A 19,975-nucleotide genomic window follows, 5' to 3' on the forward strand; every position below is an offset into this window, starting at 1 on the left:
TGACCTGAGATGATTTGGAGAGGCAAAGTAGGTATCTGCTGACACAGCAGATTTGTGGGACGTGGAGGGCTTTTCATTCTAAGAAATGGAGAGCCGTCAGGAGGTCTATAATTATTTTAGGCTTGACTGTGGGGAGGTCACCATGAGGGAAGTTACATCATTACAGAATATGAGAGCTGGAGTGTACTTTGAAAGGAAACTTGTTCACGCTTCTCTTTGTTGGTCAGAAAACAGGTATTCTTAGGTCGAATAGTTTACTCCTAGTCATAGGCTTTATCTGAATAAGTTTCCCTCTATCCCTATTCCTTTCTAAGCCACTCTATCATATGCCATCCATTCCATTCCATACTGTTGTGTAAAGCATGTGCCTCCCCATTGCCTTTGCCTTCACATCTCAGCCCTTCATGGCTGTTCTTAACATCACTTTCTGTGCTTTGTAGCCACGGCTTCAGGTCCCAAAGTAGATAATCAACAGTCAGCACACGTTCAGCTGTTCTGTTTTTCCCATTTCCTGTGTTTGTCTCTGGCCCTCTTCCCTCATTCTTTGAACCCTTTGCTTATCTGGCTAACTGTTCAGTCAGATCCCTTTTTCTTTTCCAGTACAGGAGAGTAGACTGTCTCAAATTTAAAACTAATTTATAAAACATCCCTGACATGAGTGGCCCAGTCCCTCAGTCCACACTGATTTGCATGTTTAAAAAACTGATCTAGCTACAGTATTGGTGCATATGGGCATAATAGTGAAAAGAGGAGCAGCTCAGACAGCCTGGGCCAGTAGTAGCAAAGGGAGTTGGCATTTTCTGGTCTTCTGTCTGCCAGTCAAGGTAATCGCTTTGTCTGTTTCCCTACACAAAATGCAGTGATAGAACCTTGTCCAGGCCTTCACCTGTGCTCGTGTTGAGAGCACATTTATCTTTATTGCTTGAAGAGGGTGATACATCTACTCTGGCATCTCTCCTCAATATACTCAGATAAAAAGTAGAGACTTTTTTCTTTTTCTTTACTTTCTGCTCCTGTATTTTACTTGATAATCCTGCTTTTTACTTTTTTCTCTGTAAACAATTTTTTTATATTAGCATCAAAGAGCCAAAGGAAATTTGATTGGAAACATATTATTCCAAATGTCTTTAGGAGGCCTGCAATAAGTCTAATTTGAAATTTTATATCAATCCCTTTGAAAAAAATTCTGGAATTTCAGTTTTTCACCATTTTCTTTTTAATTTTTTTTACACTGCATTAACTCCAGTCCTAGGGTTTACCTGGACTTCAGTTCAGTTGCTCATTTGTGTCCAATTCTTTGTGACCCCATGAACTGCAGCACGCCAGGCTTCCCTGTTCATCACCAACTCCCGGAGCTTGCTCAAACTCATGTCTATCAAGTTGGTGATGCCATCCAACCATCTCAACCTCTTTTGTCCCCTTCTCCTCCTGCTTTCAGTCTTTCCTGGCATCAGTCTTTTACAATGAGTCAGTTCTTCACATCAAGTGGCCAAAGTATTGGAGCTTCAGCTTCAGCATCAGTCCTTCCATTGAATATTGAGCACTAATTTCCTTTAGGATTGACTGACTGGTTGGATCTCCTTGCAGACCAAGGGACTCTCAAGAGTCTTCTCCAACACCACAGTTCGAAAGCATCAGTTGTTCAGCACTCAGCCTTCTTTAAGGTCCAACTCTCACATCCATACGTGACTATTGGAAAGACCATAGCTTTGACTAGATGGACCTTTGTTGGCAAAGTAATGTCTCTGATTTTTAACGTCTATGTTTGGTCATAGCTTTTCTTCCAAGGACCAAGTGTCTTTTCATTTCATGGGTGCAGTCACCATCTACAGTGATTTTGGAGCCCAAGAAGATAAAATCTGTCATTGTTGCATTGTTTCCCCATCTATTTGCCATGAAGTGATGGGACCAGATGCCATGATCTTAGCTTTCTGAATGTTGACTCTTAAGCCAGCTTTTTTGCTCTCCACTTTCACCTTCATCAAGAGGCTTTTTAGTTCCTCTTCTCTTTTTGCCATAAGGGTGGTGTCATCTGCATGTCTAAGGTTATTAATATTTCTTCCAGCAATCTTGATTTCAGCTTGTGCTTCATCTAGCCTAGCATTTTGCATGATGTACTCTGTATATAAGTTAAATAAGCAGGGTGACAATATACAGCCTTGATGTACTCCTTTCCCAATATGGAACCAACTCAATGTTCCATGGCTGGTTCTAACTGTTGCTTCTTGACCAGCATACAGATTTCTCAGGAGGCAAGTAAGATGGTCTGGTATTCTGGTCTCTTTAAAATACCTTCACTTAATATACATGTATTTGCTGTTCTCATTCTATGGAGAACAGGCTAGTGCAACGATTCTTGCAAAGGAGTGAGCATCAGAATTACTTGGAAGGCTATTAAAACAGAGTTATATGGCCAACCCTAGGATTTTTGATTTAGTGAATCTAGGCTGGACCCTGAGAATTTTAATTTGTAATAAGTTTCCAGGTCATGCCCAGGAGTAAGTTTGGTGGTCCCAAGGAACCGTACTTAGAGAACCGCTAGTTCAAGATACTGGCAATGAAAGGTGTCCGAGTTTATGATGGTTAGCTTCATAGAAATATATGGAACAGGGGACTTCCCTGGTGGTCCAGTGGTTAAGAATCTGCCTTGCAGTGCAAGGGACACAGGTTTGATACTTTGTCCGTGAAGATGCCGTATGCCATGGAGCACCTAAGCCCATATAACACACTACAGGGTCAACACTCTAGAACCTATGAGCTGCAACTACTGAGTGCACACACAGTTTCTACTGAAGCCCATGTGCCTAGGCAACCTGTGCTCCACAACAAGAGAAGCCATCACAATGAAAAGTCCACATACTGCAACTAGAGAAAGCCCACGTGCAGCAATGAAAACCCACCACAGCAAAAATAAGTAAATAAATCTTAAATATATATATATATATATATATGGAACAAAAGCTACCACTTGTGAGGAGGATTATGCCTAAACTATACCATTTAGGTTTCTGTCTTTAGAATGTAGAAATCATCAAACTCAAATCCAAATCCTATAACACATTTGAATACCCTCTTAATCATATAACCCATGGTTGTCCATGGTGTGTATTGTCCATCATTACCAAAAGTAATAAACTCAGCTTGTTCAACTGTGGGAGTGTTGCTGTGGGTTACTATGAAGACTAACCTTGAGATGAGCTTTCAAGCCTAAGTACAGTGGAGAAATTGTTCATGATCTCCTTTTCTCACATCTTTCTTCTCTGAACCTTTTGAAATTATAAAACTGATTAAAAAAATTTATGAACATCTAAATAGCAAGGGGAGATACTTATTATGCATTTTTGATAGTTGTGTGGGTTGTTCATAACTTGTATAAAATGTAATTTCATTCACTGGATGCACTGGATCATGCTTCTCCTCATGGAGGATTTGAGATAGGCTTAAGACAAGCTGTGTGAAAGAAGACATGCAACTCCCAGGAAGATTTACTTTAAACTCACTGAGCCTCAGTTCTTGGATGTATAACATAAAGGAAACAAAACTCATTTCACACGATTTTGTTAAAGATCCAGTAAGTTCACACATATAACATGTCATGGCACACAGCAGCACACACTAAGTGATTAATATTTCTCAAAGACTTTTTTTATATATATTTTCTTTTTTTTTAGTTTTTTTTTTTTTTTATTTTAAAATCTTTAATTCTTACATGCGTTCCCAAACATGAACCCCCCTCCCACCTCCCTCCCCATAACATCTCTGTGGGTCATCCCCATGCACCAGCCCCAAGCATGCTGTATCCTGCGTCAGACATAGACTGGCAATTCAATTCTTACATGATTGTATACATGTTAGAATGTCATTCTCCCAAATCATCCCACCCTCTCCCTCTCCCGCTGAGTCCAAAAGTCCATTATACACATCTGTGTCTTTTTTCCTGTCTTGCATACAGGGTCGTCATTGCCATCTTTCTAAAGTCCATATATATGTGTTAGTATACTGTATTGGTGTTTTTCTTTCTGGCTTGCTTCACTCTGTATAATCGGCTCCAGTTTCATCCATCTCATCAGAACTGATTCAAATGAATTCTTTTTAACGGCTGAGTAATACTCCATTGTGTATATGTACCACAGCTTTCTTATCCATTCATCTGCTGATGGACATCTAGGTTGTTTCCATGTCCTGGCTATTATAAACAGTGCTGCGATGAACATTGGGGTACATGTGTCTCTTTCAGTTCTGGTTTCCTCGGTGTGTATGCCCAGCAGTGGGATTGCTGGGTCATTCGGTAGTTCTATTTGCAATTTTTTAAGGAATCTCCACACTATATAATTTCTTTATATATATATATTTTCTTTATACACCCTTTCTCAAAGGGTGTATAAAAATTTTACTTAATTTTACTTCAAAATACTGTATTGGTTTTGCCATACATCATCATGAATCTGCTACGGGTGTACACGTGTTCCCAATCCTGAACCCACACTGTTCTCCATAGTGGCTGTACTAGTTTGCATTCCCACCAACAGTGTAAGAGGGTTCCCTTTACTCCACACCCTCTCCAGCATTTATTGCTTGTAGACTTTTGAATCGCAGCCATTCTGACTGGTGTGAAATGGTACCTCATTGTGGTCTTGATTTGCATTTCTCTGATAATGAGTGATGTTGAGCATCTTTTCATGTGTTTGTTAGCCATCTGTATGTCTTCTTTGGAGAAATGTCTGTTTAGTTCTTCGGCCCATTTTTTGATTGGGTCATTTATTTTTCTGGAATTGAGCTTCAGGAGTTGCTTGTATATTTTTGAGATTGTTTGTCAGTTGCTTCATTTGCTATTATTTTCTCCCATTCCGAAGGCTGTCTTTTCACCTTGCTTATAGTTTCCTTTGTTGTGCAGAAGCTTTTAATTTTAATTAGATCCCATTTGTTTATTTTTGCTTTTATTTCCAATATTCTGGGAGGTGGATCATAGAGGATCCTGCTGTGATGTATGTCAGAGAGTGTTTTGCCTATGTTCTCCTCTAGGCGTTTTATAGTTTCTGGTCTTACATTTAGATCTTTAATCCATTTTGAGTTTATTTTTGTGTGTGGTGTTAGAAAGTGTTCTAGTTTAATTCTTTTATAAGTGGTGTTAGAAAGTGTTCTAGTTTAATTCTTTTATAAGTGGTTGACCAGTTTTCCCAGCACCACTTGTTAAAGAGATTGTCTTTAATCCATTGTATATTCTTGCCTCCTTTGTCGAAGATAAGGTGTCCATAGGTGTGTGGATTTATCTCTGGGCTTTCTATTTTGTTCCATTGATCTATATTTCTCTCTTTGTGCCAGTACCATACTGTCTTGATGATAGTGGCTTTGTAGCAGAGCCTGAAGTCAGGCAGGTTGATTCCTCCAGTTCCATTCTTCTTTCTCAAGATTGCTTTGGCTATTCGAGGTTTTTTTGTATTTCCATACAAATTGTAAAATTATTTGTTCTAGCTCTGTGAAAAATACCGCTGGTAGCTTGATAGGGATTGCATTGACTCTGTAGATTGCTTTGGGTAGTATCCTCATTTTCACTATATTGATTCTTCTGATCCATGAACATGGTATATTTCTCCATCTATTAGTGTCCTCTTTGATTTCTTTCACCAGTGTTTTATAGTTTTCTATATATAGGTCTTTAGTTTCTTTAGGTAGATATATTCCTAAGTATTTTACTCTTTTTGTGGCAATGGTGAATGGAATTGTTTCCTTAACTTCTTTTTCTACTTTCTCATTATTAGTATATAGGAATGCAAGGGATTTCTGTGTGTTGATTTTATATCCTGCAACTTTACTATATTCATTGATTAGCTCTAGTAATTTTCTGATGGAGTCTTTAGGGTTTTCTATGTAGGGGATCATGTCATCTGCAAACAGTGAGAGTTTTACTTCTTTTCCAATTTGGATTCCTTTTATTTCTTTTTCTGCTTTGATTGCTGTGGCCAAAACTTCCAGAACTATGTTGAATAGTAGCAGTGAAAGTAAGCACCCTTGTCTTGTTCCTGACTTTGAGGGAAATGCTTTCAACTTTTCACCATTGAGGATAATGTTTGCTGATAAACCCAAGGCGAAACACCACAAGACACATATTAATCAAATCAACAAACATCAAACACAAAGAACACATATTAAAAGTAGCAAGGGAAAAACAAATAACACACAAGGGGATTCCCATAAGGATGACAGCTGATCTTTCAATAAAAACTCTTCAAGCCAGGAGGGAATGGCAAGACATACTTAAAGTGATGAAAGAAAATAACCTACAGCCCTGATTACTGTACCCAGCTAGGATCTCATTCAAATATGAAGGAGAAATCCAAAGCTTTACAGACAAGCAAAAACTGAGAGAATTCAGCACCACGAAACCAGCTCTCCAACAAACTAAAGGATATTCTCTAGACAGGAAACACAAAAAGGGTGTATAAACCCGAACCCAAAACAATAACGTAAATGGCAATGGGATCATACTTATCGATAATTACCTTAAACATAAATGGGTTGAATGCTCCAACCAAAAGACAAAGACTGGCTGAATGGATACAAAAACAAGACCCCTATATATGTTGTCTAGACCCAGCTCAAAACAAGGGACACATACAGACTGAAAGTGAAGGGCTGGAAAAAGATATATCACGCAATTAGAGACCAAAAGAAAGCAGGAGTGGCAATACTCATATCCAATAAAACTTTAAAACAAAGGCTGTGAAAAGAGACAAAGAAGGATACTACATAATGATCAAAGGATCAATCCAAGAAGAAGATATAACAATTATAAATATATATGCACCCAACATAGGAGCACCGCGATATGTAAGACAAATGCTAACAAGTATGAAAGGGGAAATTAACAATAACACAATAATAGTGGGAGACTTTAATACCCCACTCACACCTATGGATAGATCAACTAAACAGAAAATTAACAAAGAAACACAAACTTTAAATGATACAATACACCCTTTAGACCTAATTGATATATATAGGACATTTCACCCCAAAACATTGAATTTCACCTTTTTCTCAAGTGCTCACAGAACCTTATCCAGGATAGATCACATCCTGGGCCATAAATCTAGCCTTGGTAAATTCAAAAAAATTGAAATCATTCCAAGCATCTTTTCTGACCATAATGCAGTAAGATTAGATCTCAATTACAGGAGAAAAACTATTAAAAATTCCAACACATGGAGGCTGAACAACACGCTTCTGAATAACCAACAAATCACAGAAGAAATCAAAAAAGAATCAAAATATGCATAGAAATGAATGAAAATGAAAACACAACAACCCAAAACCTGTGGGACACTATAAAAGCAGTGCTAAGAGGAAAGTTCATAGCAATAAAGGCATACCTCAAGAAACAAGAAAAAAGTCAAATAAATAACCTAACTCGACACCTAAAGCAACTAGAAAAAGAAGAAATGGAGAACCCTAGGGTTAGTAAAAGGAAAAGAAATCTTAAAAATTAGGGCAGAAATAAATGCAAAAGAAGCAAAGGAGACCATAGCAAAAATCAACAAAGCCAAAAGTTGGTTCTTTGAAAGGATAAATAAAATTGACAGACCATTAGCCAGACTCATCAAGAAACAAAGGGAGAAAAATCAATAAAATTAGAAGTAAAAATGGAGAGATCACAACAGACAACACAGAAATACAAAGGATCATAAGAGACTACTATCAGCAATTATATGCCAATAAAATGAACAACATGGAAGAAATGCACAATTCTTAGAAAAGTATAACTTTCCAAAACTGAACCAGGAAGAAATAGAAAATCTTAACAGACCCATCACAAGCACGGAAATTGAAACTGTAATTAGAAATCTTCCAGCAAACAAAAGCCCAGCGTCCAGACGGCTTCACGCTGAATTCTACCAAAAATTTAGAGAAAAGCTAACACCTATCCTACTCAAACTCTTGCAGAAATTGCAGAGGAAGGTAAACGTCCAAACTCATTCTATGAGACCACCATCACCCTAATACCAAAACCTGACAAAGATGCACAAAAAAAGAAAACTATAGGCCAATATCACTGATGTGAAAGTTACTTCCCAATCAAAATTTCTCTATCAAAAGTGTATAAATAAGGATCTCATTTAACTTACTTGATTCTAGGAACCAGAGTGGCAAGGATGCTATTTTGAAATATTAAGGACTTGAATTATATAGACTCACGCCTTCCAGACATTGAAATTTCCATTTCCAGGAAGTGTGTCTAACAAATAAATGTCCCATCGGATTGAAATTGGGAGCAGGGAGGTCATTTCATAGGGGCATGTCAACATCAAGAAAGAGGTTAACTAGTAAGTGGGTACTTCCTCATTTTGCCATCATATTTCAGGTAAGATAAGGAACTATTCTGGGAGAGAGAGAAATGGAAATAATATACTCTATAGTGATCCTAGGGATTTTTCTATCTCCATAGCAACTACAGAGACTATGGTTTCCTTTTTAGAGGGTCAGAAACTATAAAGATCACTTATTTCTAGACAAACCAAAATAGTAGAAAGCTATAAAAGAACTCATCTCTGACTTTAAACTGTGGAAACTGCTACAGAATTTTTCTTTGGTGCATATACCATTTTTTTTTTTTCTGTGTGCAGTGCCTCTGAAACGAGAGTATGTGTAGGGACTTTAAAAAGGATTTCCTGGACTCCAGCCAATTTTGACAGCATTCTGCAAGAATGCACCAAGGAGCTATTATCTAGATATCCAGGGAGTATGACATCTTCTGCCCCAGTTTTTGCTTTTTGCTTTTCTCATTTAGGATAGAAAGTTTTCCTGCTTTGGCAATGTGCTGCCCTGCATTGCTAAAACTGTTCACAACTCGATTCTGAGCAATTCTACCACTTCCCAGAGAATTGGAAGCTCTCCAGAGATTTGGATTAAAAATCAGGAAGCTTTGCAAGGTCACATCATCTGAGAGAGAATATATATATATTCTCTCACACACCCCACATCGAAACCATAAAAGAATTTCTTTTAGACCAGTAGGGAAGATACTCCCACCCTTCTCTTCGATTTTACCCCCATAGGAAACGACAGCTATTCATTGTGTCTGGGATCCCAACATGCAGACAAATGGAGCTGGTTGCCCCAGTGTGAATTTCAGTACTCAGCCTTTCCGTGAGCTGATATCAGAGTTGTGGATTTTTGCCCTTGGGCTGGTAGCCACACGAACATGGAGTCTGTAACTCACATCAGCAAGAGTCTAGCCAGTTTAAGCATTGGGGAAGGTCATTTGGTCACTAGAGTTAACAGAAGCAGCAGAGAAAGTCATGTTGGTGCATATTCCTGCCACGTGACCTAATGTAGCTAGTGTGTGCATGCATGCTCAGTCATGTATGACTGTTTGAGACCTCATGGACCATAGCCTGCCAGGCTCCTCTGTCCATGGGATTCTGCCAGAAGGAATATTGGAGTGGGTTGCCATGTCCTCTTCCAGGGAATCTTCCTGACCCAGGGATTGAACCCATATCTCTTGCATCTCCTGCATTGGCAGGTGGATTCTTTCCTACTATACCATCTGCAAAGCCCCAATCCAGCTAGTTGGGTAGCCCTAAATATTCTACTCAAGACTCTAGGCTCAGAGTGAAATTTTACCAGGTGAATAAAAGAAAGAAAGAATGTAAGAGGCTTTGTTGAGTGCAGTGACCTCTAAGGCATATCCAAGATCCATCCTGTCTTTTGAACATTTTTGTTATAGTATCTGTTTTCATTTTATTAAACCTTTCCTCCATAAAGAAGTGTCTTATGTGAAATAAAACAAACCATAGTGTCATACTAGGTTGTTTTCAATTTTGTAGTGAAAGAGGATGACATTGGAACACAGTCTTCTCTGTCCAGAGTTACATTTCCATACTTTCAAGATGCTGAGATTGCTCTTGATAAGATCACCAATCACCTCCCACATATCCACAGTTGACCTTTTACTCCTGTTTCTGGATGCATTTGACTTGTTGGCAGCTCCCTCCCTCTCTCTTGATCTTCATTCTTCCTTTGGTTTTAAAATATATACATTACTCTTCTGGTTCTTCTCCAAGGTCTGATGAGATCTGCTCTTTGGACATATTCATCTCCACCCTTTACGTCTGCTTTCCACAAAGGTTCATCCTTAGGCAAAATTTCACACTTTCACTCTAACAAACATTACTGAGCAGTTTTCCCGTCTCTCCTACAATTAAACAATACCTACTCTATTCCACTGAGTAGCCATTCTGTATGTAACACAGGCAGAACAGTTATATCCTGCATTTTCTCCAGAAGAGTAATGTCACAGGCTATTTTCTATGTTTGCATGCCTTCCTTTCCCTCATATGGTAATCCTTGGTATCTCAGATAAATATCCTGACCACAGAATTAAGTTGACTGGCTTAGCAACAACAACAACAACAACAACAACAACAAAAACTTGAAACCTTCTAATCACAAGGTATTCATGGACTTGAAGACAACACCGGGGAATTGTAAAAATAATCTTTCCCTCTTCCCCACTTCCGCTCTCTCTGAAATTCATTCACACCACCCGTAACCATCACGTCTAGAGGACTAGCAGACCTGACAACACAGCTGTTTTCCTTAGGGTGTCAAGGTAAGCACTGGCTTTCGCCTTACAAATGACATTATCTATATCCTCACCAGCTTCTGTAGATTCATCTTCCCCCAAGGCAAGTCCTCATGCACCACAGCCCTGAAGGCAAACTCTGAAGCGAACTCCACCAGTCTGACTGGGAAGGTGCACTCAGCAACAGGCATTGCCTGTCTAACCTCGTCTCTATTTCAGACATGGTTGAGATCCTCCCCGATTTTGCCTGCGAGTTGGCCAACATATTCATTTTATCGATACTTGTTCAGTTTTTATGTTTATACAGTTGACTCTTGGACAGCCTGGGTTTTGTTGTTGTTGTTGTTAAGCAAGTCAGTTGAACTCTGTGTTCAGGATATTTATCGGAGAGACCAAGGATTACCATATGAGGGAAAGGAAGGCATGCCAACACAGAAAATAGCCTTTTTATGTTTTCCATAGAAAATACTATAGAGCTGAGCTTCCCTGGTGGCTCAGACAGTAGACAAATCTGCCTGCAATGCAGGAGACCCTGGTTTCATCCCTGGGTCAGGAAGATCCCCTGGAGAAGGGAATGACTACCCACTCCAGTATTCTTGCCTGAAAAATTCCACGGACAGAGGAGCCTGGTGGGCTACAGTTCTTGTGGTCGAAAGAGTCAGATACAACTAAGCAGTCAACACTTTCACTTTGACTACAGAACTATACAGTCTGTCGCTGGACAAATGTACAGATGCTGAGCAACCATGGATATTGAGGGCCAACTATAAATTATACATGGATTAACCCTCATGTTATTCAAGGGTCTACTTTATTTATTTATCCTGACAGAAAGCATGTGATCTCTGAATCAGAGAACACACAAGGGATTACTCGAGCAGCTTAGCACTCGTCCTCATGCCCCAAATCCCCATGAGACGTGAGGTGAGGCCAGATGTTTACCTGTGCATCTATGGGTTACAGTACAAGAGACAAAACTCAGTATCAGAAACATCAAAGCTTAGATAAGGGAGTCAGCATATCTGATAGAGACAGGAAGAAAGGCATGGAGGGACTTGGGTGTCAGAAGGGAGAGACAGGATGAGGATAGAGAAACAGAGACCTTTGCTCTTCTATCCAGAGAGGGGGGCAGGTCTCTGTTTGTTATCCTCAGAAGGTAAGTTGGAATGTAAGCAAAGGAATCCAAGGAAGCTTCTGGGTCTCCCTGGAATAGTGCACTAATCTCAGCTCCAATACCAGTGCTCTTTGCTCAGAAAGCCTAGAACATGTGGAGATGGGAGAAGATATATTACCCAACTGTGTTTGTCATCTCATTTCCCCTTCTCAAAATCTGATGCCAGATGCCTATTGAATACCTATAGTCTGATGACCCAAAGGCTTTTCATTGTCATCACACACACACACAGACACACACACACACACACACACACACACACACACACACACACACACACAAGCATGTACACACAGAACCTGTTCATCCATCTGCAGTCCTGTTACTCAGATACCAGTATTCATTCAGATACTCAGGCCAGAAGCCTGGGAGCTAGAGTCGTTCTTCCTCTTTACTCAATACACAGTCACTGACTTCCGCCAAGTTTCCTTCCTAAACCACCTTCTCAATTCAACTCGAATATGAAGGCTGACTAGATTTTTCATAACCTTAGCAATATCTTAAGTTTTGAGATGTAGCATGCAGTGCTATGTGTGCATTTCTTGAGAATAATTAATGGATATTGGAAACATGTTGAAGATTTTTTGGATGAGTTTATAAAATATTATATCAGTTTGTTCAAAATAATATGGTTGAGGACGTGAATGAGTGGACATATACAGTGAAACAGTGTTGTCTATGGTTTTATAAGTGTTGGCAGTGGATGATAGATTCATGGGGGCTATTTCGTACTGCTTTCTTTTTTTTTTTTCTTTTCTGCTTTTGTATATATTTGAAATTCATGTACGTGTCTGTGTATGTGTGAGACGGTTCCCCACTGTCTACTGAATTACATGCAGTATTTTTAAAGCACATTGTTAATCATCTCCAGCCGCTATTTCCAGGCCCATCGTCCCTGATCCTATACGTTTCTGAAAAGTCAAATGTGACTGCTCATGTTTCCTGTCTTTGCCTGTGTATTAGCTGCTAAGTATGACATCCTTCCCGCTTCAGCTACTCAGCTATGTATATCTACCCCAAATCCCACTTTCTTTATGAGCCCTTTCCGTGGCTTGTGACCACATATATGATTCATTCTTTTTCTGAATTTTGAAAAAAAAAAAATTGGTACCATTTAGATCGCTCATCAAATAATTTCTGAACATTTAGCTGGGATTTCTACACTATAACTGTTTCCTCCAGTTTTCCAAACCACACCCTCCCTTTACCACCTCAATCAGACCAATTCACAACTTACTCAAAACAAGTCAAACTGTGCTTTGCCTACCGTTACTTTCTCCGTATTGATCCTTATACACAGAAGAACTCAATAAATGTTTACTCAATTGGCTTGTCTCAGACAATCCAGATAAGCAAAATAACCAAATTCATACTTGCAAGTCTAGACAAATATGGAAGATGTTGGCATTTTTTGAACACTGATATATTTTTGAAAAATTATTATGTAATGACACTGTGTTTTTTTTTCCCCTTAAATGCAATCTATGTTTAAAAAATTATGGAGTTGATTTTTGTGATGCTTTAACTTATTCAACACAAATGCACTGGGTGCATACAGTGTACCAGGCATGTGTCTGAGCTCTGGAAACCCTGCACTCATAGGGTCGAGTCTAGTGATATGGACAAACTAGTAGATAGGTAATCTCATATTAGTCATAAAGGCCATGAAGGAAAATGAACAAACAAGGAAAGCAGAGTACTCAGGGCTGCTACTTAAAATGGAAAGGTAGAGAAAGCTCTTCTGATATGGAAAAGAAGTAAGGGAAACAGCCATTTAAGTTTCTTGGAGGGAAGAATTATTTTTGGCAGAAAGAACAGCAAATGCAGAAACCTCAAAGCAAGAGTACATTCAGCATGTTCCAGGAACACAAAGAGGCAAAAGGGCTGAAATGGTGTGCACTTGGAAGAGGGCTTCCCTGGTGGCTCAGCTGGTAAAGAATCCACCTGCAATGTGGGAGACCTGGGTTCGATCCCTGGGTCGGGAAGATCCCCTGGAGAAGGGAAAGACTACCCACTCCAGTATTCTGGCCTGGAGAATTCCATGGACTGTATAGTGCATGCTGTCACAAAGAGTCTGACACGACTGAGCAACTTTCACTTTTTGGAGGAGACTAAGGAAAAAGTAAGACTGGAATGGCAGGCAGCATACAACCAAGCTGTGCAGAACTTTGTAGGGCCCTGATGAAGACTCTGGGTTTGGGTCTTCCCTGGTCCAGTGCCTAGGACTCGGTACTTGCACTGCTAGGGCCCGAGTTTAATCCCTTTTCAGGGAACCAACGTCCCACAAGTTGTGCCTCGTGGGCAAACAATAAATTTGATAAGGAGCATTTGAGAGGTGAAGTAATATGATTTGATTTGTGTTTCATACAAATTTCTTTGGCTATTGTGTGGAGAATTGATGGGAGAGGGTCAAGATAAGAAGCAGGAGGGTCATTTAGGTAGGAATTGAAATAGTCCAGGTGAGAGACAAGGGTAGCTTATATCAGTTATAACAAGGGAGATGATGAGAAGAGGTCAAATTCTGGACATGTTCTTGGAAGTAGAGTCTATAGGATCATCCAGTAATATGAATATAGAGATTAAAAAACAAGGATCAAGGAGGATTCCAAGGTGGTCAACCTGAATAACTGTTAATTGATATGTCATTTACTGAAATGAGGAAAATAATGGGAAGAAAAAGATAAGGGGATGCTCTTGAGAATGTGGTTGGGGCTATGTTAAGTTTGAGATGCTCCTGAGACATCCAAGTGTCAAGAAAGTTGTTGGAAGTATGAGTATGGATTTCAGAGTTGAGGTCATGGCTGGAGATGTAAGTTGGAGAGTCATTGTCATATTTATTGTTCAGTCACTGAGTCATGTCCAACTCTTTGTGACCCCATTGACTTCAGCATGCCAGGCTTCCCTGTCCATCACCATCTCGTGGAGCTCGCTCAAACTCATGTCCATTGAGTCAGGGATGCCATCCAACCACTTTATCCTCTGTTGTCCCCTTCTCCTCCTGCATTCAATCTTTCCCAGCATCAGGGTCATTTCTAATGAGTCAGCTCTTCACATCAGGTGGCCTAAGGATTGGAGCTTCAGCTTCAGCATCAGTCCTTCCAATGAAGATTCAGGGTTGATTTCATTAGGACTGACTGGTTTGATGTCCTTGTAGTCCAAGGGACTCTCAAGAGTCTTTTCCAATACCACAATTCAAAACTATCATTTCTTCAGTGCTCAGCCTTCTTTATGCTCCAACTCTCACATCCATACATAACTACTTGAAAAACCATAGCTTTGACTATACATACCTTTTTCAGCAAAGTAATGTGTGTGCTTTTTAATATGATGTCTAGGTTTGCCATAGCTTTCCTGCCAAGCAACAGTTGTCTTTTTAAAATTTAATTATTATTATTTTTTATTGAAGGATAATTGCTTTACAGAATTTTGTTATCTATCAAACCTCAACAAGAATCAGCCATAGGTATACATATATCACCTCCCTTTTAAACCTCCCTCCCATCTCCTTCCCCATCCCAACCCTTAATTTCATGGATGCAGTCACCGTCTGTAGTGATTTTGAAGTCCAAAAAAATAGCTTGTCACTGTTTCCATTGTTTCCCCATATATTTGCCATGAAGTGATGGGACCAAACGAAAATTATGACCAACCTAGACAGCATATTAAAAAACAGAGACATTATTTTGCCAACAAAGGTCCATCTAGTCAAGGCTATGGTTTTTCCAGTGGTCATGTATGGATGTGAGAGTTGGACCATAAAGAAAGCTGAGCGCTGAAGAATTGATGCTTTTGAACTGTGGTGTTGGAGAAGATTCTTGAGAGTCCCTTGGACTGCAATGAGATTCAACCAGTCCATTCTAAAGGAGATCAGTCCTGGGTGTTCATTGGAAGGACTGATGCTAAAGCTGAAACTGCAACACTTTGGCCACCTGATTCGAAGAGCTGAGTCATTTGAAAAGACCCTGATGCTGGGAAAGATTGAGGGCAGGAGGAGAAGGGGAAGACTGAGGATGAGATGGTTGGATGGCATCACCGACTCAATGGACATGGGTTTGGGTGGACTCTGGGAGTTGGTGATGGACAGGGAGGCCTGGTGTGCTGCAGTTCATGGGGTCACAGAGAGTCAGATACAACTGAGCGACTGAACTGAACTGAACTGAACTGATGAGATTGGATGCCACATTGTTACTTTTTTGAATGCTGACTTTTAAGCCAGCATCAAGAGGCTCTTTAGTTCCTCTTCGCTTTCTGCCATAAGGGTGGTTTTATCTGCATATCTGAGGTTATTGATATTTCTCTTGGCCATCTTGATTCCATCTGGCGCTTCATCAAGCCCAGCATCTTGCATGACGTATTCTGCGTATAACTTAAATAACAGGGTGACACTATACAGCCTTGAAATACCCCTTTCCTAATTTGCAACCGGTCTGTTGTTCCATGTCTGGTTCTAACTATTGCCTTCTTGACCTGCATACAGGTTTGCAGGAGTCAGATAAAGTGGTCTGATATTCCAGTCTCTTTAAGAATTTTTCAGTTTGTGGGGATCCATGCAGTCAAAGGCTGTAGTGTAGTCAATGAAGCAGAAGTAGATGTTTTTCTGGAATCCTCTTGCTTTTTCTATGATCCAATGGATATTGATCTCTGGTTCTTCCAACTTTTCTAAATCCATCTTGAACATCTGAGAGTTCTTGGTTCACGTACTATTTGAGGCCTAGCTTGGAGAATTTTGAGCATTGCAATATAGAGATTATTTAAAGTCATGTGACCAAGTAGGAGGTAATACAGATAGATCAGGAAAGATCTATGCTAGAGCACTCTAATATTAAGAGATTAGTAAGAGGAGAAAGATTCTGTAAAGGAAACTGAGAAGCTGTAGACAAGAAGGTAGAAGAAAAAACAGAAGAATTCAGGTTACAGAAGCCAAACAAAGAGTTTTAAGAAAGAAGGAGTGATTGCCAGTATCAAGATGAAGACTGAATTACCCATTCAAATTGGGCACGTTGAAATCAGCGGGCTTCAAGGCTAATGACTTTTAAAAGTCAGAAAATGAAAAATGCAAGACTGTTAGTTACTCTGGGTGTTGATACATTTCCTTTCTTCTCTTTACATAGACAACTGAATCATTTCTGACTTGCTTTACAATTTCAATATTGCAGAATATAAAAGACAACCTGCAACAAATCTCAGGTCGGGTTGATATCATTCACAATAAGAAGGCAGCAGCACTGCAAAGCGCCACAGCCCCGGAAAAGGCGAGGCTACAGGAAGCTCTCTCCAAGCTCGACTTCCAATGGGAAAGAGTGAACAAAATGTACAAGGACCGACAAGGGTAGGTACCCCTTTCCTTTTACTAAAAGGAAATGATGATACCTATCTCCCAGGAATTCTAGAGTTCATGTCTATGCTCTTCATGAAAAAGGAGATAGGGAAGAAGAGAGGGAGATGTATCACTATCACTGGGAAAAGGTAAGTGGAATCAGAACAAATGGTGATCTAGTTGAAACTAAGGAGCTGAATTCAACACATTTTTCAGAACCAAAGTTAGCATCATGTTGGAACACTATAATATCCTCAGAAATTTCAGGTCATGCCCAAACCAATTTAGTCATTGAGTTGAGGTGGTTTAAATAATTGTGCAGTATAATTTGTATACTTTTGGTCAACTTTGTATCCTATAGATTTATAATAGTTTGATATACTTACATTAATATATTGGAAATATAAGCTAGCAACACGAAGTTGACTTTCATGTGTTGTTTCTATTTTGAAGGTGATCTTTTACATTTTATGTTGCCGTGCTATTTTGTCTCAGGGAATTTGATTTAAAGTTATTAATTTTTCATGCTTCCTTAATTAAAATATCTAACTGTTGACCAAAATTTAAAAATTCACATACATTTCTTAGCCTCAGACCACAAGAAGGTGCTGTTTCCTCTTCTAATTTTAGGTGAAGCATAATAAAATTGTAATGGCTTAAAGCAGTTTCTTTCAAAAAGTTGTTTCAAGACAGAATTCTTCATTATTATTGGAGGAAATAAAATCGTTTTTAATAATTACAAGGACCCTCTTTAATATCTCTCATATCTGACCATTTCTTGATGTCTTTACTTGGTTTTTTGTTCTTAATTTACTACATTAGATTCCTAAATCAATACTTCTAGCATAAATCTCGGTGTTTCCAATGATCATGCCTTCTTTGCTCCCAATTATCTTTCATCCAGAATTGTTTTTCTGAAGTGTGAGAACTTCAGTGCTATCACCTCATTCCTGTTAGAACAAAGTCTAGATTCATTCATTTGAAACAAAAGGCTTTCACATGATCCCTGCTCATGTCAACCTCACCGTGTATTAATTCCTGCCTGCCTACAACTCCTCTGAATTCTGCTCTAGCAATATTAACTTGATTTAAAGATTTCCAAATGTCTTCTGCCCCCTCTGGCCTCCCTGCCTTCAAGTCTCATGTCAAATGTTATTTCCTTCTTCAAATCCTGAAAATATTAGTTGATCTTAGAAACTTAGATATCATTTTAACATTAATGTAATATAGTATCAGCATACAATTCATATAATTGCAAATGTTGCCAGACTCAGTGGCTACCTGTAGAGTGGGTGCATGCTAAATCACTTCAGTTGTGTCCAACTCTTTGCAACCCCATGGACTATATAGCCTGCCAGGTGCCTCTGTCCAAGGGATTTCCCAGGCAAGAATACTGGAGTGGGTTGCCATGCCTTCCTCCAGGGGATCTTCCCAGCCCAGGAATCGAACCCATGTCTCTTACATCCCCTGCATTGACAGGCAGGTTCTTGGCCACCAGTACCACCTGGGATGCCCCTGCTCCAAAGTCACGTTTTCCTAGAATTTACTATAGAGCAATATCTTTTTTTACTTTTATACCTCCTGCACAAGCTCCTGAAAGACCAAGATATGCTTTTGTCTTCTATAGACACTGACCATTCTTGCAGGAAGGCTGAGGTGAGACTTTCTGCTTTCTGAGACTACCCACCCCCCAGTTTCAGTCATCTTTTGTCACTGAGCTAGGTGTTTCCTTTTGACAGTCGTGCAGCTCTTTACCTTTCAGTTCACCTTCAACCATAGACTTGAAAAGAAGCGGATCCTCCAATGCCATTCTACAGAGAGAGTAAGCTGAATTCTCACTGCAGACCTGGCTGGGCCCTTTCCCATGTCTGGCAAATGATGGAGTGTCACTGACCCCAGTAGACTCACTCTTTACTTATCCAGATGCTGGAAAAGTATCCTCATTTTACTCTAATTAGACTTCTCTAGGAATTGGTCAGGAGCTGCTAAATTTCATGGGACTGTAGTCTAGTCTTGGGTAAAACTGTTTTAAGATATTGTGTGTGAGTACAGACCCTAGAGTTCAACTTGCTTTGATATCCTGGCTTTGCTGCTGACTGGCTCTATGTCTTTGAGCAAGTTCCCTAACCTTTATGCTCCACAATTCCCTTATCTATAAAATGGGACAAAAATATTTACTAAGTCATAGAGTTGTTATGAGGATTAAATGATACAGTGTATGTCGAGTGTTTAGTGTATTGCTTCTACATAATGACTCAATCAAGCTTGGCAATTTTAATGTTAAAAATAATGGTTTCCTGGCTCTGATAGTCTTCATGCCTGTTAATTCTTTCTTACGTGCTCTTACATTTTCCTGAGCACCATAGAGAGCTGATTTAAATTCAGTCCCTGATTTGAAGAACCTCCCAGTGCTAGAGAGAAAATGGACAAACAGCCAATAAATTACAGGTTGATAGATACAAGCAATGCTGGACGGCAAGAACAAGATCCCTGGGGAGTAGAAAAGGAACATCTTACTCCAAGTCAGGAATAAAGCAAGGTCAATGGACCGTTCAAGGTTCTGAGTTACAACTAACAGAAAGAGACTCCGATTGCCTTAGGTAGAATTATATAATTAGAAGAATATCAGGTAACTCATGGAATCAATGGAAAGGCCTGGGATCCAGGTGTAAATATGGGCAGAAATTGTCAAGGAAGACTGATATATGCACCCAGAAACACACCAAGCATCAAGCTACAAGACAAATCTGAATTATAAATTGTTGTCATAGCCATGGTCCACTGGTACACCAGAGATACCATTGCCCCTCTATAGCAGTTGCAACTATCACTTCCCAAAAGTATCAAAATTATTACTTATTTTTGTGTCACTAATTTTAGAATTACATTTTCTTACAGAATT

At 39.5% G+C, this 19,975-nt stretch overlaps 1 protein-coding gene across 1 annotated transcript in view; it reads left to right on the forward strand.

The window, feature by feature from the left end:
• DMD (dystrophin) overlaps positions 1–19,975 on the forward strand; it is a gene marked incomplete in the record, with an annotated part of 2,117,027 nt that overhangs the window by 809,655 nt on the left and 1,287,397 nt on the right. The window contains 2 exon segments of the mRNA XM_018043695.1: positions 9,054–9,185; positions 16,913–17,085. Of these exon segments, the coding sequence (XP_017899184.1) occupies positions 9,054–9,185; positions 16,913–17,085 (305 nt within the window).

This window comes from Capra hircus, assembly GCF_001704415.2.
Source record: "Capra hircus breed San Clemente chromosome X unlocalized genomic scaffold, ASM170441v1, whole genome shotgun sequence".
NCBI lineage: Eukaryota > Metazoa > Chordata > Mammalia > Artiodactyla > Bovidae > Capra > Capra hircus.